General features: G+C 43.5%; 1 protein-coding gene across 13 annotated transcripts in view; it reads left to right on the forward strand.

Moving 5' to 3' along the window:
- The window catches only part of magi1 (membrane associated guanylate kinase, WW and PDZ domain containing 1), a 118,876-nt gene extending 94,888 nt beyond the window's left edge, over nt 1–23,988 (forward strand). For 5 of the 13 annotated variants that reach the window (XM_011475070.3, XM_011475073.3, XM_011475071.3 and 2 more), the window contains 12 exons: nt 3,261–3,292; nt 3,738–3,782; nt 5,399–5,645; nt 9,719–9,810; nt 9,997–10,189; nt 10,831–11,211; nt 13,165–13,368; nt 15,339–15,432; nt 15,517–15,607; nt 16,253–16,396; nt 18,576–18,714; nt 22,055–23,988. In XM_011475070.3, the coding sequence (XP_011473372.1) occupies nt 3,261–3,292; nt 3,738–3,782; nt 5,399–5,645; nt 9,719–9,810; nt 9,997–10,189; nt 10,831–11,211; nt 13,165–13,368; nt 15,339–15,432; nt 15,517–15,607; nt 16,253–16,396; nt 18,576–18,714; nt 22,055–23,319 (2,927 nt within the window). In that variant the 3' untranslated portion in view covers nt 23,320–23,988. Of the gene's footprint in view, nt 1–3,260; nt 3,293–3,737; nt 3,783–5,398; nt 5,646–9,718; nt 9,811–9,996; nt 10,190–10,830; nt 11,212–13,164; nt 13,369–15,338; nt 15,433–15,516; nt 15,608–16,252; nt 16,397–18,575; nt 20,251–20,382; nt 20,463–22,054 lie in introns of those variants that run through there. The other 8 variants (XM_011475077.3, XM_020703285.2, XM_011475075.3 and 5 more) reach the window with 8 other exon arrangements.
- The last annotated feature ends 2,360 nt before the right edge of the window (nt 23,989–26,348 follow it).

The raw sequence follows: 26,348 nt of genomic DNA on the forward strand, positions 1-26,348 counted from the left end.
AGACACGCATATGGACGCTCTGGATAAAGCCATCACTGAAGGTCTGTTGCATTCAGGCATCTGATGAGCACAGCTGATACGTGCTTTTGTCTCATTCAGTGTACAGCAGAGAGCAGCTCATCACGACAAGTTGCCTGGAGACCGTCTGTCAGTCGCCATGGTCGCCATGGTCGCCAGGTACTGTCGCCACGGTGACAGATGGACCCACCCGTCGGAGGCCATCTTTCTTTGGCAAAATCCACCGGCGAGCTCACGCTGGGAGTGTAGAGACGGCGAAATCTGTTTAGTAATGTCCTTCGTTTAGTCTCTGCTGGGCTGCCTGTTTGGTTCCTGAACGTGATGGAGAACTGTAAAGTCTGTCGTCAGACCAGCAAGTTCAGCAGAACAGAAGCAACCAGAACGTGGACCATCACAGCAAACTGCTCTGTAAACGTCAAGGATTTGGAAATTGTGGTTGCTTCTCAGTATGTCTAATCTTTTCAATGGAAATTAGATTGAGCTCCCTCTACCAACAGCATGATTCAATACTATTTGTTCTTCTTAGACAAATAATTCAACACTTCGGCCTTTAAAAATGTATTCCATTGATCAATCTCTCAAATGTACTCCTTTGTGAATCGTTTCTCACACTTTTTTTTAGAAACCAGATGAGCTCATGTTAAATGAACTGGAGGTCCCATGGCTGTGTTAACAAAAAAATGGTCACTCACCTTTCCAGAACCACGCTTTCTCCTTCCTGATTGTAATTAGACCTGGAGGCTGGCACAAACACCCACGCCGGCTTTTCATCTGAGAACTTCTAAAGCTCTGAAGTTCCAACCACAGACGCAAGATCCTCCGGAGCCACTTCTGTCTATAAAGCTAATGTTGACTTTTCCTCACCCAGGTTTTTTAAATATAGAAGACTTTCGATTTTAAGTAACGGGTTAATTGTTTGACCTTTAGGATGACTCGACTGATTAACTTCTGAGTGATGTCCTGATGATGTTTCACAGCAGGTGTTTATTTCTTTTAACATCACAGAAGCTGGAAGTGCCTGAAACATGGTCAGTTTATGTCCAGTTTTCCTGTCGGCAGCAAATGCCGCGTAACAGATAGATCTGATCCTTGACTGACAGCATCTAAAGTCCAGAGAGAATCTGTTTGGGCTGCTGGTTTGATTGTGCACGTAATTTAAGGGATTGCCGGTGCTCCCAGGTAAATGAGTTGTATTGATTGGAAGTGTAAAAAGTGTGTGTGGTGATGGTGGGCGGGCAGGCAGGCAGGGTGCGAAGCGGAGTAGCAAGAAGTGAAGAAAAGCAGTAGACGTAACACAGTTGGAGCTGTCAGAACAGAATGAACAGAGACGTCTGAGGGATAGAGACAAGAGTGCGTGCGGCTGTGTAAAAGATCTCATCCTCTCAGCCTCCCTGAAGAATTGACACACAGAAGTGGCCCAATTTCTTGTTTCACATGTTTTGTACGTGTCTCAGAGGTATTTGTGAAAAATAACAGTCTTTTAAAATGATCAATGGAAAAAATAAGTTTTTTTTTTTTTTTTCTTGTTTAAAATTTCCATTATGCAAAACAGCTGACAGAGTAGGTTAAAAATAGGGGTGTAACGATTAATCAATAAATCAATCTATAGTGCTATGATCCAGCCAGATTAATCTGTTTAAGACAAGTTGTTAATCGAATCGACCTACAACCTTATAAAATTTCTTCAAAATGAAATAAATCGATTATAATCAATCTGGAAAATACCATTTGGATTGAAACCTTGTTGGTTTATTTTATTGTAAATGAAAAATGACCAAGTGCATCACAGAGACGACAAACATGATGACAGCAAAACAACGATCAAACCATCACTACAGTCCATTGCGTGGAAACACCGTACAGTGTGGTAGAAGGTTCTAGTAATGTTCTATTTGGATTATTCTGATGTTGAAAAACAACAGTGGACTGAACTTTATGAAAATAAAATGTGAATGGATTTCACATTAATTCTTGTTTACTTTTGTTTTGTTTTGTTGTTTGTTTGTACACATAATTAATTTACATTTGATTATCTTGCAAGAAATACAAGGAATCTGGAAAATTTCATATGCACTGTTCAGAATCCAGATATTTATCTCTGAGTCACACTGGTGGATCATTCAAAATGAACCAATATCCACTATGATTCGTATCAGATAAGAATATGATTTAGATGAATCAGATCACCCCTAGTAAAAAAGAGATAGAAGTCATTCTGATTGTTCTGATCCACTCTCATTTCAGTGAACCGTCAGTCAGAACTGTGTGCGTTCCTCTGTGATTATCACGTTTCTGCTGTCAAAACTTTGCGATCGGCCTCAGAAAGGCATCTGTCACTCCTCGAACGCATGACATCATGCAACCACCTCATGTTTGCCTGCGTGTGCAGCTGAATAGATGTTTACCAGCGTGTGAGGATGGGAGGCAGACTCAGATGGAGAGGAAGGGAGGGTGATGATGTTGAAGGAAGGAGCGGGAGGGAGGACAGTGTGCAGCGAGGCGAGCGAGAGGGAGAGAGGGAGAGAAGGGGGGGGGGGGGGGGGGGGGGGAAGAAAAGGCAACAGGAAAGGGAGAGACCTGGAGGACGCACTGACTGCCTATAGATGCTGGAGCCTTCGAAAGTGGAGCGTGGCGCTCAGCGGACACATGAAGATGGTCTCAGTAAGAGGAGAACTGACCGTTGCCTATAATTTAATGTTCAGTTTCATGGACTCCTTCTCCATGGGTAATGCTACGGCCAGGAACTCCAGAGCCAAACTCGGTTTCCTCCTCTCTTTATTCTCTGGCTTAATTGCGCTCCAGGAACCAGCCTCCCTCCTCCTCCCCCGCCACTCCCCGCCTCTCTACTCACTCTTTCATGGCTGTGATGCGTGCGCTGCCGCTGCTGGGTAGCCAAGGTCTAGTGAGCGGCGGGTTAGCCCTTGGGGCTGGCGCCGCTCTTTCGTTGCACCAGTCAAGCCAAGCGTTGGCCACGGCAGTGATGCAGATAGATGCGCTGGCCACCCCCACCCCCTTCTCCCCCCTCTCCTCTTCTTCAAACGCCAGCCGCGGATGTGCGAGCAAAGGAACTATGCAGCCAGAGAAGAGAGGAGGGAGTTGAAGGCTCGATGGGCATCGTTTTGTTTGGGAGTCTGCGCTGACATTTGAAAGCTTTTGCTGTTTTTTCATCTGAACATGGACTACAAACTGCTCTGGTAACCTTCTCTTTTGTCTGTTTTCCCCTCTCCTCTCTGACTTCACAGGAGTGGCACCTGCAAAGAAGAGCCCCAAACTGGTAAGCAGTAGTTTTCGTCTTATCTCTCTTCCATTCCCTCCATCCACAACTCCTCTGTCCTCCATTAACAGCTGCTTCTAGGGAGAGATTTTTGCTCACCTTCTCTGCCTTACCTCCACCCCCCCAGTGGTGAAACTTGTGCTGATGCTGTTGGGCTGTTTGTATACATGGAAGGCTGTTCTGTGCGGGGGTGGAGGATCCCTGTAGCTTCACAGGAGCCCTCTCTCTGCCCCCCCCCCCTTTTTTCCTGACAGGGGATGGGGCGAGGGGGCTTTGATAAACCGTGTGAGCTGGGTTGCTAACACGCTGATGAGCGCATCTCGCTGGTTGCTAAGTTTGTTGTGTGAGAGCGGAATACGTGATCAGAGCGGCCCGGTCCTGCAGCGTCCGCGTTGTGCGTCCGCCACTCCGACTGAACGCACATTTGTCACATTCTGTTTTGCAGGACTATGTTCACGCGGCCCCCCCGTACAAAGATTACACTCGGATGGTATGTTCTGTTTTTGACAGCTGCTGTGTGTTGCTCGTGCTTCTTGGTGGAGGCTTTCTTGTGAGGTAATAGAGGGGAGGGAGGACCTCAACAGAGTTTGATGGTGTTGGTGTGTGACGCCTCGGCTCTCCGTGCCTCCTCGCTCGATGCACCGAGGCGTATAGCCTTGCATGTTTGTGGAGCAGAATTTGAGGAGACAGGAAGGATTTTTCCACCTCCCTTCTCTTATACTCCTTATCTTCTGCATCTTGGTAAGTTATTGGAGCAGGACAAGCCAAAGTAATTGAGCAAGGCTGCAGAAGGTCAAATCTAATAGATCCATCAGAAACAGGAGATTTGTTTACAGTTAAAACCAAAGAGAAAAATAAAAGGATAAAAAAAACCTGCTGCCTTACTGATGGAAGGAGGTGTACCTACAATAAAGACAAAAGTAAACAAGCATAAAGGTGGGATGGAAGGAGGAGACATCAGCTGGAAGTCTGTCTGACTGATTTTTCTTTAATTATGTCTCAATTGATTTTCAGTGCTTTACAGCATAGTTTACACTCCAAGTCACACTTTATCTGTCCATCAGGATCACACTTCCTTTATGTCTAACAAGCATGAATATAAACATGAATTGCAGAGGTGTGGGAGGCTGATTCAGTAAGTAACGAGTGTGAATTTATTAAAGATGTAGCTGCACTTTGAAGGCCAAACACTTTGATTTCTGGGAAAAGATGAAGCGATTGCCTCCTCCCCCTTTTTTCCTGGTATATTTTTGTCCACTCAGTGACGTGCAGCCAATTTTATGAGAAGAGTCCTTTTATTGTCTTAAAATATCATTGCCTGTAACCTTTTCACTTCACTTCCCTGTGTTTGGAATTGTTGCAGCGTGACAAAGTCTTGCAGAAAGGCTGCAAGGGAGTGACTGCAAAGACATATCCAGGGTCTAGGAGGATAAAAAAAAAATAAGGAAGCAGGATCTCGACTCGAACTTGCAGAAAAGCTTGTGCTTGAGCTCAGGACTATCGGCGTTTTTTACCTCGCCTCAAATCCTTGAGCAGGTGCTCAAGTGCCCATGTTATTGAGGGGCCATTGGCAATTTATGATGATTTTCACATTTCTTCCTGAACCAGTAAAATCCTGCTTCCAATTTGAATCCCTCAAGTGTTTCCTCCACTGCAAATGTATTTCTTTGTGCGGCAGGAACGCTTGTTCTGTCTTAATCCATTGCTCTCTTTTAAGCAAAGAGAATAGTCAGCATAGCCTTGTAAATTGCACCACAGTGTTTTTCCGACACAGCTAAATGACTTCATCGTGACTTCATATTCCTTTCCTGAAGAATTATCTGAATGAGCAGCTTCTTTGTGTTAATGAAGTAGCATTACAGATATTGTAGACATATTTGCTTCGTCTTTTTTTCAAAGAACAATCCATTTTAGCCTTTATTGAGCTCCATTTCAAATTTTTTTGATCTTAATCATCCCACTTTCTTCTTGTGCAGGCACAACCCTGATCCTCACGTTCATCCTCTGCTGCTAAAGATGCAATAACCTTTGTTTTCCTGTCTGTCAAGTCGAAGGCAGTCCCCCACATGCGCGATGTTAAACCAAATCGATTTACTCCTCCTACAGCAATTGTCGAGGAAAGACAGCCAGAACAGCTCCCAGCAGAGCGTCTCCAGCCATCGGAGCGCCCACACAGACTCACCTCTGCACCAGTCCCTGGCGGCCCCTCTCAACGAAAGCAGCGCCCCCCCACCCCCATCACAGCCCTTGCCAGGACTCCCTGCACAGGACTCCCAAGGGGACGGGACTATCCAGAGAAAACCGGATCCCTTTAAAATCTGGGCCCAGTCCAGGAGCATGTATGAAAGTAGGCGTAAGTATATGGATTTTTGGTGGCGGTTGGTGGAGGATGCGGTGCATGTGGGAGAGACTCCCGGTGTAAGTCTAGAAAAACTAACAAAAAAGTTGCTTGGTAAGAGCCATAAACTTTCATTGGGGGGCTAAATGCTGTTTTACACTCAGATGAACACATGCATGCTGCACCAAATCAGTACAAACATCTGCAATAGGAAGGCTGAACATTTAAGCAGCATTTACCTTCTCCAAAATTCACAAAAAGCCTTGGAACATCTGCATAAATAAATCACTCATTTAAAACGCATATAACGGTATTAAAGACCCACTCCAATGAAAATCGTGTTTTTGGTGTCCTTTAATATGTTCTTGTGGCATTTATATCATGATGGAGGACATATATGAGGAAAGATTCAGAGTAGAATTGTATTACTTTAATTTAAGTCGCTGTGACTCAGGAGCAGATGAAAAATGTCGTTGGACAAAGATATTATGTCTTATGTAGAAAATGAACTGGTTGGCTATAACCTCCATGCTCTGTTCCATTCTGATAAATCTGCTTGTAGACAATACATAGACGTACGTCTTCATTTTGCTCGTCCGAGCTGACATCTGGCTCAAAACCATACGATGGGAAGAGGGCGGGCTTTCTCCACGCCAACAGTCCCACTCACCATTCTGAGAGGAATTTCTAATGAGCTCCTGCTGCTCTGCAGGAAGTTTAAAAACTATACAGGTTTTTTTCATTTTGGCTAAAAGCATCATAATTGTAATTAAAAGACCACTGGAAACACTTTTAAAATAGATTGAAAGATGATTGGAGTGGGATTTTAAGTAATAAAGGTTCCTGCAGGAATGTTGTTTTCATCTGAGCGTTCTTTTTCTGATTACTGCTTCATTTATTTCTATAATCTTGAATTGGTGTTTAACCTTCACTCAAGAAGGATAAAATGACCATTCGTGTATGTTTTTTAAAATATTATTGCTCAAATGGTCATTTTATCCAATTGCACAAAGAATATCCCAAATCAAAGATGCTCTTTTGGGAGGTTTTGTGGGAATTTACATGTATAATTGATTTTTCTCCTCTTGGGTTGATGGGATATGAAACCACTGATGAGATAAAAATGAAACTAAAGAAAAATTCCCATTTTGTTATGGATACAGATCAGAGAGAATGAACAAAGTTTCTGTTGATAAAACATTTTATTAAATGTTGCTGCAGATTTTGTTTATTTCCGACAGACGAGACAGTCTTCTCAGCCCAAAAACTTATTTCCCTGAAGAGTAAACTGTAAGAAATAACTAAAAAAAAGCTTCCTACAGATTTCCAACCAAGATTAAAGGTTTGCTTAAACTGATCTGGAACTTGTTTTAGGATAAAATAATTTGATGACATTAAAATTAAGAAACAGATGACTGCAATGCAAGAAAATGCACAACTGCTGAATTATTATTCTGCCCTGCTTAACTTACTGAATGGCCAGCTTTTATTGACTATGCAGGTATTTGTCACAGAGAACATTTCATTTAATTCGAACACTGACAGCCGCCAGCTCGCTGCACTGACAAACCATCAGTATGTGTTCCAGGCTGCTGGAAATAATGAGCTTCAGAGTGCAGATTGTGTCGGAAGGGATCAATGTGGAGCCGGAAGCTCCCACATGTTTCAGTCATGTCCTTTAAAACTAATGATGGTAACTAGCAATCTCAAGAATGACACCACTGGCACACTTTTGCCGAAGCTCCACGTGGCGTGTAATTGACAGCTGGAGTGGAGTGGACGTCAGTGGACGTCAGTGGACAGCCCTCCCTCATCTGGCCTCTGCGTTTGGGCCTCGGCAAACTAGCAGAGTAGCCTTTGTAGTCTCTGTCAAGGCTAGAAATAATAATAAAAAGAGGAGACAGTAGCATAAAAATAAGTTCCCACATTTTTTCAGTTTTCCAACTGAATTTTATGAATAGGTTTTTTTAAAAAGACTTTTGATACATAGCATAATTTGTGTTTGACGATACCATTCATTGTCGATTTTGGTTCTTTTCAAACGAATTGATTCACTGATCTAAAATCGATCCCGGATCGATTTCCTCTAGTGTGACTCAGAGATAAATATCTGAGTACTGAACAGTGCAGGAGAAGCTTTCCAGATTCCTTGTGTTTCTTGCAAGATAATCAAGTGTAAATTAAATTAGTGTACAAACAAACAAGTAAACAAGAATTAATGTAAAATCCATTCACATTTTAGTTTCATAAAGTTCAGTCCACTGTTGTTTTTGCCCATCAAAATAATATAAAGGGAACATTATTAGAACATTCTACCACACGGTATTGTCACATGTCTTTGCTAAATTAAGTGTTTCCACACGTTACCGCAATCCAAATGGCATTTTCCAATATTGATGTAATTCGTTTGTTTCCTTTGAAAATATTTTGTAGTATTTTATTTTGATTTGATTCCTTAACAACCTGCCTCCAAAAGATCGATCTGGTTGGTTTGCAGGAATATAAATCGATTCCTTTATTACGTCAAATAAATGAGTGGGATTTTGATTATTTCTTTAAACAGCTTTCAGATTTTTTTTTACTTGACAAATCCCCATAAAAGGGAATTCTTACAGAAGTGCCTCAGAGGAACTTTATGGAATCATGGACTTAAAGCAGACCTGGAGCACTTTGATAAGTACTGGGCGCTTGCGTCTTCCTAGTTCAGTTTTCTCACTGATTGAGCCGCCTGGATTCTTAATTAGCAGTTATCACCTTTCGTTTTGCACATCTCCTTTTTTAATTTAGCTCAGCCGTCCGGCTTGTGGATCGCTATTGGATCCATTCATCTGCAGAGACGGACTGTGCAGTTGACCCTTGTCAATGGAGGAACAGATTGCCACGGTTACCCTTTGACTCTTCCTCTCCCCGGTTCCCCCAGGGCAACACTGATAGATTATAGGAGATAGCTGAGCTTCTCAGGGATTTTTAAATGTCTACTGAAGGAACAGATTGGAAACTGGCTTCTCATTCTGTCTACCACTCTGCAGCTTCTTTGTGGTTCTGCTCTTCTTAGAATCGCTGGCGTTTGCTAAAGCAAAAGAAAATCTCCCTGAGAGTTTGCTCGAAGGGCCATGTTTGTCAGTACATACACCACAGCTGCGATCGTGCAAATGCATGCCAGCACACGCGTTCTCCACCGTCTTATTGTGGAACATTTTTCGTCTTTTACCCAAAAGATGCGAGCTGGAGTCGGCCTCAAACAAAGAGAAAAATTCATGAGAAGTCTAAGTTAAAACATTCTAAATCCTCATCTTAAGTCCGTTAAACACTTAGTGCAAACACCCAACACTCAGAGATACTCAGATGATCAAAAATGATTAGAAAAGCTTATTTATATGTCTATATACACACACAGGGGTGCACATGTATGCATCGTTGTCTCCCCAGTGAGAGCAAGCTCCTCTGCTACATAAACCATGAGCTGTCAGCTCTTCCTCTGTGCAGCGCTTCATCTGAAGCTCAGAATCCTCTTCCTAACGTGCAAACTCCAGCACTCAGCTGTGTCTTGGAGACTAACATGAACTAAACATTCTAGACTCGCAGGATAAAGCCCACTCCAACCTTTATTAGCACTTTAGTCATGTGGAAAGGACACAGGCATGAGTGAGAATGGATGCACTTCATGGCAGAATCTGAGCAACAAAAACCCCACTCTAAATAATTCAAAGGCTTAAAATAACAGCCATATTTCCAGACCTCAAATGAGAGCTTTACAGATATATTTCTAATTTTAGAAACACTGTCAGAAAAGGCTGAAGTGTGTATTTCTTTTTTTCAAGTTTTATTCCCAAAATAGGTTCTCCGTTCCGACTTTGATCATCCTCTAAATAATCATTTACAACAAAAATAAATTCACTTTTTCACTTAAGGCCCAGAATATAAGGCAAAAGCCTCCCTTTGTCTTTTGTAAGTTGATTGACAGAATGAAGAAAAACATGTGCTTGCATGCAGCACAGATTGCTCTGGTACAGCGGTAGCTACAGCCTTTTCCTCTGAGACGGCTCTTGTTATGCAGAAAGGTTGATTGTGCTTTGTTGATTTCACAGTTCCAGACTTCCAGGAGCAAGACATTTTCCTGTGGAGGAAGGACACGGGCTTCGGCTTCAGGATCCTTGGAGGCAATGAGCCGGGAGAGCCTGTGAGTCTGAGTTTCTGTGAAAACTGCACACGGCACCAAAAAGGACAATTATTAATTATTAGACTTAAGAGTTATCTTTTGAAATACTCTTGGATAATATCACATCAGACGTTTAAAAACATGTAAACGTATGCTTTTATATAAACAACATATATAAATGTTGGCCTTCTCCTGCTTGGCCTTTAGATCTACATCGGCCACATAGTGAAGTATGGCGCCGCAGATGAGGATGGACGCCTGCGGTCCGGTGATGAACTGATATGCGTGGATGGGACGGCAGTGGTGGGAAAGTCGCACCAACTGGTGGTGCAGCTGATGCAGCAGGCTGCCAAACAGGGCCACGTCAACCTCACTGTGAGACGCAAAACCAGCTATGCCGGTAAGAGCCCAAACTCAGATTTGCGTAGCTGCTTCTGGTTCCCGGGGTTGAAGATGGCGGGAATTCATGTCAGATTGCAGTTATTGCACCACTTGGAGCGTGTGCCCTTAAAGCCATGCCACCCCTGCTGTCTATGTGTATATGGATATGAAAGCAGCATCCAGGAGCAAACACTTACACCTCATCAGTGCCATCAGGACACACATATCAATACAACTCCACTTTTCTCTGCCCTTCTCTGAGCAGACTGTCTAGAAAAGCCTATAAACATGACAGAGAGGCTGGTCAGCCTTCGGCAGCCAAACTTGGTGCGTCGCTGTGTTCCCTGTCTGCCCCAGAGTGCACAGAGTACGAGGTGCCTTCACTGGGGAGCTATGCAGGAAATGAAATATGGAAGGAAATGTCAAAATCCTGCAGGCAGGCCACGTTCTCCTCTGCTCTTCAAAACAGATGAGAGAACAAGTTGACTTCTCTGCTGCGTGAAGGGTTTATTTTCAACCAAGACAAACAATCTTCAAAGAACAAGAAAAATCAGTTTATTGTAATGTTTTTCAGGTAATAGGTTATGTGTTGACAGGGCTGTTCTAATTTTAGATTGCTTCCTCTTTAAACGTCGCCTTATTCTCTTCTGGCGTCTGTAGTAAAAGCAGAAGGAGATGTGCCTCCATCGCCGGCGTCCTCACACCACAGCAGCAACCAGGCACCCAGCCTGACGGAGGACATGGGGAAGCGCACCCTGCAGGGCAGCCAGAACTCCCTCAACACCGTCAGCTCCGGCAGCGGCTCCACCTCCGGAATTGGCAGCGGCGGAGGAGGAACAGGACTGCCAGTCGGCGGGAACGCCGTGGTCGCGGCTGTGTCTGCCAACAGCACCTCCTCCCAGCCTCCAAACAGCACCTCCATTGCCTCCTCCTCCTCTACCCTGCAGCCGTACGACGTGGAGATCCGCCGCGGCGAGAACGAAGGATTTGGCTTCGTCATTGTTTCTTCTGTGTCACGGCCGGAAGCAGGCACCACTTTTGGTAAGAAATCCTTCACCTTTACACTTTCGTCATTGGTTTAAGAATTTCCCCAACCCACCAAAAATCCAGAAACACGTTCAAAAGCTCTTTCTCATCTTTGGGGGGTTCTTTTGGTTTGCTGGTCCATTGTATCATCTTTTAAAACCTCAGTGCACCAAACAGCATCACAGCCAGCACATCTTCTGGCTATTTACTCTGGCAGCCTTCAAGAAAGGGCTTCTTCTTTTCCTTCATTTTCCCTACTGCCTGTCAAGCCCAGACACCCCCAGTTCTCCCTGCAGCTGCAGCTACAGCCACACAAGGCTTTTATAATTGATCACAAGTGAAGTGGGTCTTACGTAAGCCACTTGTATTATTCAGCTCAACTTAAATAGCTTCAGCGGAGCAAGTTGGCACTAAAAGCCTAATGACAACTTAATGAGAACGTAATGCTGCAAACAGGATGAGTTGTAGAATTGATCAGTGTTAATAAGATTTATTTCACAATGCAACAAAATGAGTCACTCCAAATCTTTTTTCAAATCAGTTTGGTTTGGTGCTCTTTGGTGCTGCACACATTTAAAAACTGAAGCAATGTTGTGGTTGCTGCTGCTTCCTCTTCTTCTCTTTTTCCGGGTGGTGCACTCTTTGCTTTTGCTGTGTGGCTCTGAGCTCTCATCTGTGGTGATGGGGATGAACAGAACTCTGCTGTATGTTTTGGCAATCACTGGCATCACCAAAGCTTTTCTCCAAAATTTAAAGTCCCGCGCGATCATCTTTTGATTTGTTGGAAACATGTTCCCAGTGCTCTTTTCATCAAGATTACGCTGTTTTTAGCCAAAATGAAAAACAATCTGTGTTGTTTTCTAAGACATGATTACTGCAGAAGTTCAATAGAAACTTGCCTCTGTGTTGGGGGCAAAAATCTGGTGCGGAGTAAGCTTCCCGAAATCCATCTGTTTATACTGTCTCCCGCTAGCTTACAGCCCTTAAAATCTCCAAGCCAACATTACAGGTGCAACAAAAATAGGGAGCAATATAGAGGCTATCCAGACATACAGTTTTGTGCCAGATGCCAGCTCAAATGAGGAAAACAAAGACGTACATGGATCTATGTGTCTGCAAATGGATGCATCAGAATGGAGCGGAGCAGAGAGCTTGTGGTCCACCAGATTAACATGCTACGTTTTTTTGTCTTCTCCTGATTCAACAATTTGATTAAAGAAATACTCCAACACAATTTTTAAGCTTAAATTTCTTTATATATGTCCTCCATCATGTTAAAAATGCCACAAGAACATGTCAAAAACAAGATTTTTGTCAGAGTGGGGTCTTAAAACTTCCTTCACTCAACATTTTACAGCCTGAAATATTTAGATTAATTCAAAGCGACATGAAGGGGTGGAGGTTAGACCGGTTAGATGGAGAGTTAAAGGTAGGAGGGGGGTGCACGGGTTAAATGAGTAATGATGAAGAGTAAGACCAGCGTGGAGAGATTGATTGCATGCTTGGGTCTGCAGACAGAGGAGGGGAACCAGCTGTGGGGAGTCAGTGAGGTGTCTGCTCTGATCCACGGTTGTGGCGTCCTAACACATTTTGCAGGTGCAGGTATCTGGGACGGAGAATTGTCTGTCCTTTAGCCTTTTCTGCTGCCCAGGTGGAATACAGTACACTTTTATTATGACTTTTAGATTGGAGCAGAGAGGAGAGACATTTGGTAAAGGGTTTTTGAGGCACTGGAATTAGGTTTTTAGTAGGCTTTAATGTTCTCTGACTACTTCACGTCATTCTGCTGCATCGTGGTCCTCTTTTCTATCAATGACCTTGGCTTGGCTCTCTGATGGCTGCTGGTGAATTAACGCTCTTTCTGCTCCCTTCCCCCCCTTTTTTTTGTTTCTTCCATCTCCTTTCCCACCTCTCCAAACATAAACGCAAACACACTGATTCGTCCCGACATGTTAATGGTTGCCAAAGCTGGAAATGCATGTGTGGCCATGCCTCACAAAATAGGGCGAATCATTGAGGGGAGCCCAGCAGACCGTTGCGGGAAGCTGAAGGTCGGCGACCGCATCCTGGCCGTGAACGGATACTCCATCACCAACATGTCCCACTCGGACATCGTCAACCTCATCAAGGAGGCTGGGAACACCGTCACGCTACGCATCATCCCAGGGGACGGTGAGCAGTAAAAACAAGCTCTTTGTGCCTTTTTGTGTGCTTTTATGCATTAAAGCTATGAGACAAGCTGTGTTACCTTTATGAAACCTGGACAAAGCATTACTGTGTACAAGCTGTGCCAGAAAATATAATCATAGCTCCATCCATCCATTTATTAGACAAACCAAGCAAAAAAAGAAAAAACGTGATTTAACTTTGCTTAATATCTCTGTGGAAAATTAGGGGGAGTCTTAAAGGAACTACTCATCAGGTTTCTGCTGCAAAGAGAGCAGAACAGCCCGGCTGTGTTGACAGAACCGCTTCATTGGGGATATTTGAGAATTTTCCCAGCCGTTTCTGCCTTTGGCATACCTTTTCTTTTTAAGCATTCGGGATCCGTTTGTGTGGAGCAGAGCGATGCAGGCCGGCCTTTTGTGTGTGCGGCAGTTTGTTTTTGAGGAAAACCTAAAGCCTGGCTTGTTGTGCTGATGGACTGAGAGCTGCGGTTTCTTTGTGCTGACAGAACACGGTGCCGTTTAATTAAACGTGTGTGTGTGTCTGGGAGGCGATGCACCCCGTCAAAGCTGCACACTTGTAGAAACCGCAGCTATATTGTTGATTTCCCCCTCGGTTCTTATGAGTCGAGAGGTTTTGTTGTGTTTCGCCCTCTTTCCCCATCACAGTGGTTGATGAGAAGAGTGAGCCAGCATCCTTCTGTGGAGAAGGCGCCGCGCCAGAATAACAGGGAACGCTTTAGGAGGAAGTTCTGCTCTGTGTTTCTGTCAACAAAAGACATTCTGACACAGAAAGAGCAAGAACGTGGAGGGGGAATTGTGGTTTGTTTTTTCCTAAATTCTTAACAGCTTTTGATGTCAAGGAAAAGTGGAAAGCAATCGGAGGACAGTTAGTCTGGCTTTGAGCTGGCGATGGGATTCAAAGGCGCTGTGGGAGCACCTTAGAAAGTGACGTTTACCTGTGCGGGAGTTCAGACGGAGATTTTCTTCCTCTTTGCTGCTGCACTCGTCTGCAGTCGATGTTTTATGTTGTTTCCACACACCGATGCTTGCGCAAGCAGGTTTAAAGCTTTCAGGAATCTTCCATTTTTTGTCTTCCCATTGGAAGAGAACAGAGAAAAACACGATTTTTCTTTTGCAGCTCATATTGTACAGTGGAGGTCAGATTTTGATTCTGTTTGTGATGTTTCTTTTCTTTGCACTTAAATTTCACTTTGTCAGTTTAAGTAAGTGTGTGTGTGTGGGGGGGGGGGTATGCTTCAAGGGTCACAGACAGATTCCAGGTGTTCTTAGGAAAGGAAGGATAACATGGATTGAGTCAGTAGAAGAATGGAAAACTGGGGTGATAAGAATAAAAACAAGGGTTATCCAAAATGGTCGTTTTTTTGGGGGGGTTGAGCTTATTTTCCTAAAGGGAGGAAAAAAAGACGGAGAGGTGAGGGTGAAAGCTGGTGCAGCAGAAATGGCCTGTAGCTGCCATGTCGAGTGAAAAGGTTGTATTTCCAGACTACATGACGATGGCCGATAAAAGATTAGGTAGCTGATCGAACGGTGGGTTCATCAAGGCTGTAGGAGGGCTGTAGTGGGAGTCTGTTGGTCCGCGTCTTTGTTTGATAGAAGCAGATGCAGAGCGGCAATTAAAAAAAAAAAATCAGGAGCTGGGATGTCAGTGGAATATTAGTTGTAATTCAAGAGGAGATGTGGATCTTTGATCTTAAAAAGAAAATCCTAATCCTCTGCAGATCAGAGTTTTAATACAAGGTCTTGATTCCCGGCGATGGAGGAAGTTCAGAGGCTGAACAGAAAGCTGATGAGGAACAAATCTTTTCAGTTTAATGATTGATGTCTCTGTCAAAAAAAAGATTTTTTGTGAAATAACGCGAACTTAAAACAAATTAGAAAAAAGATTTGTCATGTCAGCTGATGACAAAAGTTAGTCGTCTTATTTCCGTTTGTGTCTGTTCTTACTTTCTGCAGAGTCATCAAACGCATCCCTGTTGACAAACGCAGATAAGATTGCCACTATAACCACAACTCACACACCTCAGCAACAGGCCGCTCCTGAAGCCAGGTGAGGAGCATGCTGGGAAATTGAGTTTTTAAATGAAGTTTATAATCGTGGTTCTGTAACATTTCTTCCCTGTTTTTGTTTCAGGATCAACACCAAACCCAAACAGGAATCTTTCGACTATAAACCCCCCCAGGCGCCCCCGCCCCAACCCCCTGTGCAGCCCTCGCCTCCCCAGGTAATGCTCATCCATCCGTTTCATGTCTCTATCAAACGGCTAAGCAGTCAACACTCTTCTAAAGCACATTGTCTTTTTAAAGATCCAGCCAAACCATTAAAGCATCCGAGCCCCATTTATACTCTGCTCTCCTTCCCAAAGACAAACACAAGACACGTTTCTATTCCTTCGTCTCTTTTCAAGTACCTGTCAGTGGTATCAGAGTGGCTGTGCATTGAGGAAAGCCTGTTTGCTTTCAACGTGGCACCCCAGTCCACCCTGCACAGCGCCAAATTCATCTGCAGCCGTGGAGATGGCGCTCTCTGATAGCATTGATCCCTCAGCACAGGAGATTAGTGGGCTGCAGAGACTGTGCCTGTCCTTGCGGTGCCGTCTGGCTCTCTATCGCTTAGAGCCCAGGGCATCAATAATTCAGCATCCCTACACCTGACCATATGCATGTACACACACACACACACAAAGGGAGAGTCTGGCACAGCTATTAAATGGGTGTGACTTTCCTGAAGGTGGCATTTGTCCCATGGTCCAGAAATAGGAGACCACTGCAAAAGGGCACACACAGGCTGAATCACAAAAGCAACCTTGATGCTAATGTCTTTCTGTCCCTGTTCTTCCTCATGCGTTGGTGTGGCCTGCCTCCATCAGGACGGAGAGTTCTACTCTGTAGATCTGGAGCGAGACAACAAGGGATTCGGCTTCAGCCTGCGGGGAGGCAGAGAGTACAACATGGACCTGTACGTGCTGCGGCTTGCCGAGGACGGAGCAGCTGTGCGCAACGGAAAGATGAGGGTACAGACACAAGGCGACTAATTCCTCACCCACGTAGACACAGCTGCAGCAGCCTCCTGCTCTGTGCTTACATGGCTCCAGCCGACTCAACCCAGGAAGCGGGCTCATTCTCAGTCATCCTCCTAGCAATTTAACAAACAAATGAATTTCAATTAGCTTTATATTTATGCTAATTTCTCCTTTGCGAGGGTTAAATGATGTATTCAGTTGCAACCTTGATTGCTCTGTTCTATCTTTATTTTAAACACTATAGTGAATGTTCACCTGCAGCTTTCTGGGGGTTTGTTCATTTTCAGCAATTATTGGTACGGTGGCCCTGATGTGCAAATCACATCAACAAATCACTTAATGCTAGAACATATAAAAGATCATGATAAAGAAAACTGTTTCAGATATCAAAAAAAAAATCATAGAAACCAAAACACAATTCCAAAAATATGAAAAAAAAAAAGAAATGGTTCAGAAAACAAAAGTAATTTCCAGATATCAAAATGAAATGTTAAAAAACGAAACCGAAAAAGAAAGGTACTGTGGGACATCTCTGATTGGATGTTGAAGTTTATTGACGTCTTTCAAATGTGTCTTTAATGCCCCATACTTATAAAAGTTTGATGATTCGTACAAAGCATATCCAGTATGCCTTCATGCCAAATGACTTTCTGTTCAAATGATGGACAAACGTCATCCTCCAATCAGCGATGTCCCCTTACTACATTTTAGTTTTATTTTTCTGTCATGTTTTTGGAATTGTGTTTAGTGTTGTCTTTTATTATTTTTTGCTTTACTTTTTTAATATTTAATCACATTGAGTGATTTGTTGATGTGATTTGCACTTCAGGGCCACCGTAGTTTGGGTATTTCTCCCTGATAAAACTTGAAATGACATTACCGTTTGTGTGTTTTAATTAGCTCAATTTTTTTTCTTTTTTTTTAATATATTAAAAAAACTCCTTTAAGTGTAGCATATATTCCTCCAGAGTTCTGAGATTTTGATTTGATCTCTGATCCCACATCTTGTCAGACAAAAATCCACTCTTATTTGCTTGTGGGAATTCTTTCTCCCCCCTTTTTATTTCCCAGTTCCAACAACACAACCAAGCATTACCTGTTTGCACGTCTCACTGCTGCTTCTAACTATAATTGCGATCTGGTTACACAATGATAATTCCTCCCTTTCAGGTGCAGACTGAAACAGCTGCCTGTTGTGATTAACTCATGACCGCCTCGGAGACTTGTGCCGTCAAAACACTATCGCTCGTTAAAACTGCACACGCATAATGCATCCTCAATTATTGCAAGCCACGCTCGGGTGCGTTAAAACACAGTCACCTGCTGACTCAGGCAGGTAATTATTCACCGTGTGAGAGCAAAGTGAAAACACGGATGCAGCGAGTCCTCAAGCAGAACCCCTGCTGGAAAATGTACATTTGAATTAAGCTGCAGTTCACTGAGAACACGTTAGGCGACGTTCACGCAGAATCTGTCATGAGAACATAGTATTGGCGGTTTGATTTGATTGAAAATACAGGAAGCAGGTTGTGTTGATGCTGCCTGTTTGCTTGATGTGACGCATGCAGGGAGCTTGTTATCAGCGCAGTGATGATGGAGGGATTTGTTTTTTTCAGTGCCTAGGCGAAGGAAAACATGAGAGTGGGGTTTTCAGGCATTGCCCCATCTCCATATGCATGTTGGAATGTGGCAGTTTGTGCACCTTGTTAGGGGAGTTATTAATAGCAGCAACTCTGTGAGGCAGAGAGATGTCAGTGAGAGATTCAAAGAAGTATTCCCTCGGTGCAGGCAGCACTGACGGATAACCTGAGGAGTTGGTTCAAAGAAATTCCCTCTAATTCCTGTATCCCTTCTCTCTCAGAACCAAAGTTGCTGCTTTTTGGACTCGTCCTCTCTAACTGTTGAATGTATTTATGTTGAGCTTGTTTCGTAGATTTGATTTGTGACTTTTTGTCCATCTGTCCTTCCCTCCCTTCTCTTCTCCTGCCATCACGTCCCTTTAAAACCTCCCTGCTCTTTGTTTGTGTTGCTCTGCTGTTTCCTCTCCTTCCTCCCTCTGATTTACATCTTCCTCCATCCATCTTCACCTGTCAATCTGCCTCTCTCGTCTCCCACCTCTTTGCCTTGCTTCCTTCCTCCTGTCCTTTCCACCCTTCTCCTGTTTTCCCAGGTTGGCGATGAAATCCTGGAGATCAACGGCGAGAGCACCAAAGGTATGAAGCACGCCCGGGCCATCGAGCTCATCAAGAACGGAGGCCGGCGCGTCCATCTGGTGCTTAAGAGGGGTGACGGCTCTGTGCCTGAATATGGTGGGTCAATCTACGAAAACATTCCCTTCTCACCCATCTTCACACCCTGAGCCAGGGGGCACCCAGCAGATGGTGGTGGGTTGAAGGGGCAAGAACCAAAAATTACAAATCCTGGATCCCTTCCTACTCTACGGATTTAAAAAAACAAAACACACACACCAGAAAAGGGAAAGTGGTGATTTCTGGGCTTTGGCTTTCTGTGGTGGCGGTCACTCCTAGACTTTTGGATTTCAATGGGGCGCTGAGGTGGAGGTTGCTCCTGTGGGTGCTGTTGCGCCTTGTGCTGTCACCTGCTTTCAGTTTCCATGTCATCCCGCCGTCACTTTTCACCTCCTGGCCACTGAGCGAAAGCGATCTACTGGGACTTGACAGAATGATGGTGGGCTTCTTCTTTACAGGATTTGAAAACCAGAGCAAGCGAACAATCCCTGTTTCTTGTTGATGGCTCCATTGCTTCATTAAACACAACACTAGCTTTGACAAGATGAGGGAACTTGACCCATTACATGGCATGATTGCATATAGGACCTATCACAGTCTAAAATGCAACAAAAGCATATTTATGATATTTATTGAAGGTGAATGTAAGCTACTGAAGTCTTAAGGGTTTAAGTGAGAAAAGCTTTACGTCTCACTATCCTCTGCTCCACATTACCAACTCATCCATTTTTTTTCTTGTTTTGCACCCTTCCTTAATGTCATTGAAAAGCTGTGAAAACAGGAACTCCTCACATCCCCATTTAAAGAGAAAAACTGACGTTCCAGTTGTATTTTGTACAGTGATAAAATGAATAGAGGCATTTTTACAAGTATTTTTGTTCAGTGTACAGAGCCATGAAGCAAAACCACATATTATTGGTTCAAAGTTTATTGCTGCATGAACTTGTCAAGAGTGTAAATTTCAAGTTTTTGCCCCTTCTATGGTCAATCTTCCATAATATTTATGGAACATTTCTTTTTACTGTATTGAAGAGTATTGGTCGATGGTCCTCAGTCCTGTTTTTGGTTTTTCTTGCTTTTTTAATGATTATTTTTGGGAGTGGACAAACATTTTGCCTGTCTTGAGAAAAAGTCATGTTTGTCTGCGCTAAGAATGTGCTGTGTGAACCTGCGTTGAAATGCCATCATGTCAACTTGTATCTTTTGGATCGTTGTTTGTACTTTTTTTAGCTGGTCCAAGCTTTAACAGTCTTTCTGTTTATTTCTGTCAGCAATGTAAAACTCAACTGCTTACTTGTGGGTGTGCAACTCATTTTTCTTTATTTTATTTTTGCTAAGGGATTTGGTTTTCTTCCTTTTCTTGCTGCTTCTATGTCCAATTGTCCAGGTGGATGGATGAATGTGTGGGTGGATGTGTATGAGTGTGTGTGCACAAAGGGGAAGTCACTCTGTCTGAGCGAGTGCACACTTATTTTTTAGCATTTTCTCTGTAACTGATGGGTCTTCGCTGAAGGGTTCGATTAACTCCTTGGTCTGTCTCTTTATTCTGAATGATTCAAATTTCAAATAAACACTTGTTTTTCACTTAAGAATGAACACAGACAATATTTCTCCCTTTCCTTCCTTCAAACTGGTTCCAAATCAATATAAATCACTGTGCCTTTTCTCTTTGTTTTCTTGTTTTTGTGCATCCTCCCGTCTCTGTATTGGGCTCTTGTCTTCCTTCAGGGATTTCCGCTCCCCATCTCACTGCATGTGTGAGAAATGACAAGATGGGAGAGACCTCTGTTCTCCAAAATCAGACCACGGTTTGTAACTGTCCTCTGTTGTCTGGCGTTCTCTTTCCTGCTCCATCTCGATGTTTGTGGTGTGGCTTCTCCTCAATCATGCTGTAATCCATGCAAATCCATTAACACTGACACTTGGCTAGGCTTGCCACCATCTTGGCTTTGGTCCTGATTAATGTATGCTATTTTTTTTAAGTGTGGAGTATCTCCTTGATATTTAAAAACTTGCTTGTACCATTAGAAACCTGGCTAATGTTAATGCCAGCTAAACTCCAGATTTGTGGTCTTTTAGTCCAGCTAGTGTGACAAAAAGTTTTTTTTTATTCTCTGTTACGCCTCTATACATGTCCTGAGGGAGTAACAAAGTTAAAGGTCTTTGTGAATGGACAGAGCACAACAGTGACGCACAGTCCTCATAAAGGCAGTTTCATTCACCTCCGAGGGAGGGGACGCGGCATCGCTGGGGTGGACTGTTCATGTCCCTGTTCTTTGTCTTCCTCAATGCAGATACTGCTTTGTAGAAACGCATCACGTTGTGATAACTTGCTACAAAAGTGAAAAGTTGTAATTTTAGTATAAAGCTGTGTTGTGGCTTTATCTAGAAAGCAGAAAACTATCACGCTACGTTCACACCAGACTCAGAAATGCACGTTCTAGTGACCGCTTTTAATGAAAAGTCTATGTAAACGCCAAATATACCAGTTTTGGGCTTACAGAAACACTGTGTAAGTGTACAAACACTCATGATCACACATTGCTTTGCTCGAGTTTAAGTCCTTTTCCAGACTCTACGTACAAAATAGGCAGCTATTGAGCACACGTCACAAGTTAAAAACATTTATTGTTTGCAATCAGGGAGTCGGATTTGGTAGTGACATACGGATAGCCAACCGTTTGAAAGACGATCAAAAAGGAAAATTATTAATTGCGGTTTGTGCCAGCCTGGAATTACATGATATATCGGAATAGAGCTGTGACAGAAAAAGCATTGCAGCAAGATTTGCACTGCTTAGACATTTCGCACCTAACCTCTTTCAACTGTGATTACATGCGCTGGTATTGGGTAGTGACACTGCAGTTTGGACACCATATGCTAAAAGCACTTTCAAGAAGCCGTGTTCTTGAACACGCTACGCATGTGTGGTGAGTACATAGCAAAAAAAAAGACAAACTTTCTACAGGAGCGAAGAAAGTCTAGGCTTTGGATTTTCAAAGTGTATAAGGCATCATGATGGCATTGCAGCACTGCTAACACAGTTAACTTGCATCATAAATTTGCGCCAATCGGACGTGACCTCAAGCAGCCTCCAGTGCCAGCGGTCCCGTTCTAGTCCGGAGAGGTGAGCCCTGGTAGCCGACAGTACAGGTTTGTCTGTCCCTTCAGTGCTTCATAATTGCTGCTGCTTTTTATTCTGTAAGCTACACTTGTTACCACTGCCTGCTGCTGTGCCATCTAACATTTGACTAACATCAGAATGGCTTCTATTGGAAGTGACCTCAGCTTCATTTTTGTGTCAATCAGCATGTTTCATAAAAAAGGTGATGCAAGCTTTTAGAGTCTAGAAGCATGTTTCATCCCTCTACCCTCGTTTGTATGTCACACTGTGTTGCAGACGGCAACGTCGTCGACGGCGCCATCTCAGCCAACACAGCCACAGGGGTACAAAACGCTGCGGAAGTGAGCACGCTCCCCCCAAATGATGTACCATCAGAGTTGAGCTTTCCACCAGAACCCCAGCAACCATCTCGGAGTAAGGAGCCCACCAACCGCTCTGAAGGCACTGGCAAGCCTCATCGTTCCAAACACCGCCACCATTCCCCCACGAAAACCAGCAAGGGAAAACATAGGAGGAACAAGTCCCCCGGAAAGAGCGGGCCCAAGCAATCTAAGAAGAAGAATTCCAAGGAAAATGATCAGCACCATTCCAACGGACACCATCGAAGGCGTCACCGTTCACCCAACAAAGGGCAAAGGTCGCGCAGTGCAGATAACAACTTGGATAGTGGGCACAGGGGCCAAAGGCGAGGCCGCTCTCCAGAGAGACGCCAAGGTCAACATTCCTCCTCTAACCATCGCCACCACTCTCCTCGCCGCTCTCCTTATCATCCCCCTCGCCGCTCTCCTTACCGCTCACCTCACCGTTCGCCCAGGCAGTCGCCTTACCGCCACAGATCCCCCTACCGGTCAAGGTACCACTCCCCCAATAGACGCCGCTACCACTCCTCAGATCCCTACCGAAATTCCTCGCCAAACAGGCAAACCCGCGGCAACGAGAAGCCCAATGTTGACGAGGCGGTATTGAGGGAGCCGTTCCAGACTCCTGAACCCAGCTTCGGTTTCGATGACACTGTCCTACGTGAGACACCAGCCTTGGACCGCTTGAACAGGGATAGCACTCTACAGCCTTTAGGGAGAGATGATCGCTTGTTCGGTGACAACAGCCTACTGGCAAAAGCCTCAACCATGGATAGAGCCTACAGGCGGAGAGACGTCCCATCCCGTAGCCAGCCAAATGACTACAGAGACCCCATCCTGCCCAGAGTGCGCACTCCTGACTTTGATTCAGCATATCTGAAATACAGCACACTGTTGAGGGGGCGTTCACCTGCACTTACGGAAGGAGATGGGCGCTTTGGCAGTAGAGATAGCATACCTGAACCTCGGTACAGAGCCCGTAGTCTGGGACGAGACATCTCCCCGGTTAGGACCTTCAGAAGGGATGACTCAGAGGATGAAGAGGACGATGACATTTTCGTAGCAGAAAGAGTTAGAGAGTACCACAGCATGCTCAAGACCAACACCACTCACTCGTCAAAGCCCTTGCTCCCGGAACCTAAGAAAACCTACAAGGAGAATCCCAAAGACCTGAGCATCTGATTGGACAGCTGTCAGTTAACCTCAGCAAGCACCCACACAGCTCCTTAACTACTCACAACCTGCAGGAATGCAACTACACATACTCACACAGACATGGAGTACCATTACACACATACATAACTTAACATACATAAATTAACTATGTTGTTACAAACAAGATGGTGATTCCAAATGACTTTTAAAGCCTTTTTTTAATTGTTGGTTTTTTTGCCTTTTTGTTTAAACATTCTACATTTACAGAATTTTCCAAAAAAATAAATAAATAAATAAAACCAGAAAAAACAATGATGTGCCTAACAGTTCCATGAAATATTTTGAATTTGACTTGATATGTAGAGGGGGGATTTTGAGCCCCACTCTCAGACCGAGAAATGTATGTACTTTTCCACGAGGATCCCATGGAGGTAACGCACACCTGGATCACCACTACCGGTGTGCATGTCTTTACCGGTTTCAGTGTCTCTCTCTTCTCTCACTTCTCCCAGTGCCACTGTTTTTTAGACATTTGACCAGACTATAGCACAAGCCTGCATTCGTTTGTATATTTTTGACAGTTTGCAGTATGTGTATATTGAGAGGTGATCATTTTAAAGAATAAGGGGAACAATAAAAGTTAAACTATGATGATGATGACGATGATGTGAAAATAAAATATATTCAACAAACTAACATTTGTGAGGTTATGTTTTCCTTTTTTTTCCTGCATCGTAAATAAGCAACATTTTAAAGCCTCAATCCAATCACTGCTAGAGAAAGCCCGCCCCCTTTCCGTCATCCATCTAGCTTGCAGCCTTTTGCACCCCAAACCTAACGGTACTAGTGCAACAAAAATGGTGAACAATATTGGAGCAATCCGGCTGTACAGTTTTTAGCCAGATGTCTGCTCAGATGAGGAAATCAAAGACTTGCGTAAATCTATTGGTCTGCAAGTGGATGCATCAGAATGGAGCAGAGCAGGGGGCTTGTGGCTTGCAAACCCATTTTTGTGTATACTCCTGATTCACAACAAATTTGAAGAAAACTCTGTATGTCCTCCATCATCAGAAAAATGCCACACTAATATTTTAAAAATACCAAAAATATGCTTGTTTGTTTTTTATCTGGGTGGTTTTTTCATGATGCATCTGTGTGTAGCCTGAGAAAGCGTGCAGCTTTAGCGGTCTTTAAAAACCAAGGCAAAAGACTTTTGCTTGGCTTTTGCCTCATCCAAGTCCAGACAGGACTCATTAAAAAGTATAAATTTGTGTTTTATGCCCGTCTACTCCAACTTCTTTACTCAGTTCCCATTTTTACAAGAAAAAAAATAACAAATTTCAACATGTTTTTTTTTAGATTCCAGTAAAGTGGGCTTCTGTCGCTGTGGAACATGGAAGTTACTTAATACCATATGTTCTTTATTGTGTTTTTATTTTCTCAAAGTGCATTCAAGATTACCCTGTAGACGCAATCTGTGCTGCTCGTAAGGGGGTGTGGGAAGCGGATAAAGCATCGTGATCAAGCAGAAACATCAGAGCAATTTCTGGCCCAGTTTCTCTTCATTCCAAGGAGGCGCAAAGCATTCATCTGCCAGTGCTTCAATAGTCCCAAAACTGTTTCCACACTGCCACATTTATGGAAGTGCAGTCAAAAATAATATAAAACTCCTCGGTGTAATATGTTTTTAAAGTAAAATAGTAACAGATGCTCACATATAATTACAAGGAATATATTTTTAAAACCTTGATACAATTTTCGGGGATTTATAGTTCTAAAGAGACTGATGTTTATTAAATCCTGCAAAGATTCTTGCACTTACTGATGGAGGAGCATGCAGCTCTTAAATAATGAATGTAATCCACTTAGATGCACTGAAAAGCTCTTCTCCCTTCTCTTTAGAATCTCTCTTAGTATTTATTGGAACACACTCAACTTCTCATCAAAGGGAAAAAAAAGCATGTAGAGCATTTTGAGAAATGATTAATGACCTGCCTCTGGTGACAGCTAATCACGTGAGATTGTGACTGCAGGATGTAATCCAACTCACTTATAGCAGACGCTTCCCATCAGGTCAAGCTGCTGCTCTTCTGTCAGCACAGCTCCAGGTGTTCTTGCCTTGACCTTAGAGATCCAATGCTGACCTGTTGTCATGGAAACTGATGCAACTAGTTCTCCCCTGAAGCCGACTTTAGCAGAGGACACCTTTTCCTGTGCAAATAAGAAAGCAGCAGGGAGAAAAGCAAAGGACTGCTGGGTTATTTTTGGCTGTGTGCTCGGGAATGGGATGGGGTGGGGGGCTTTCTCCGAAGTGGAAGAGACGGTTTCCCCAAAATTAAAAGGGACTTTTAATCAGAGTAATGCATCAGAACGAAGCTTCTCCTCTTCGTTCTGATGCCGTTGTTTGTCTCATGCTCTGCTGTGCATGTCCTTATTAAGGCCAGAGCAGCAGAGTGCAGGAATGTGTAGTGGGTAATCAAATAACATATCCTGCAGTGTGTTTCTTGTCGTTACCATAACAACACTCATCAGATATGGTGTAGCTACTGTACTGTAAACCTGGAGTATATTGCATTAGGTTGTTTTTTTGTTAAAAAATGGAGGCAACCTCCTATGGTTTTTTGTATTTGTTTTGTGTTTTTTTTGTCGTCTGTTGTTGGGAGTCCCACATAGAATCCCACATATGTGGCATTATCGCCTTAAAGAAAAAAAACAGAAAATGTTTAAGTGGTATTTTTAAAGCTCAAATGTTCCATCCAGGATATTTATTCTTCTAAGCACAGCTGCAATGATGGAGTTTTCTCTGTCCACCAAGTGCTTTAAATCTTTTTATTACTCTAAACACAAATAAATGGAAACCACATCTGTCAGCACTTTGTTGCATCATTTTGGCTAAACAGAAACTTTTCCATAAATTACTGGAACAATCTTGTCATAAAGTATGGCTATAAAGTGTGTTACGGTTTTGCTACATCACTTTATCCAGTGAGACAGTAAACCAGACATGGAAGAGACCAAATTGTAGCTGACGACTATATAATTTACCTCACACCCTG

Source organism: Oryzias latipes, chromosome 5 (assembly GCF_002234675.1).
Source record: "Oryzias latipes chromosome 5, ASM223467v1".
In the NCBI taxonomy this organism is placed as follows: domain Eukaryota; kingdom Metazoa; phylum Chordata; class Actinopteri; order Beloniformes; family Adrianichthyidae; genus Oryzias; species Oryzias latipes.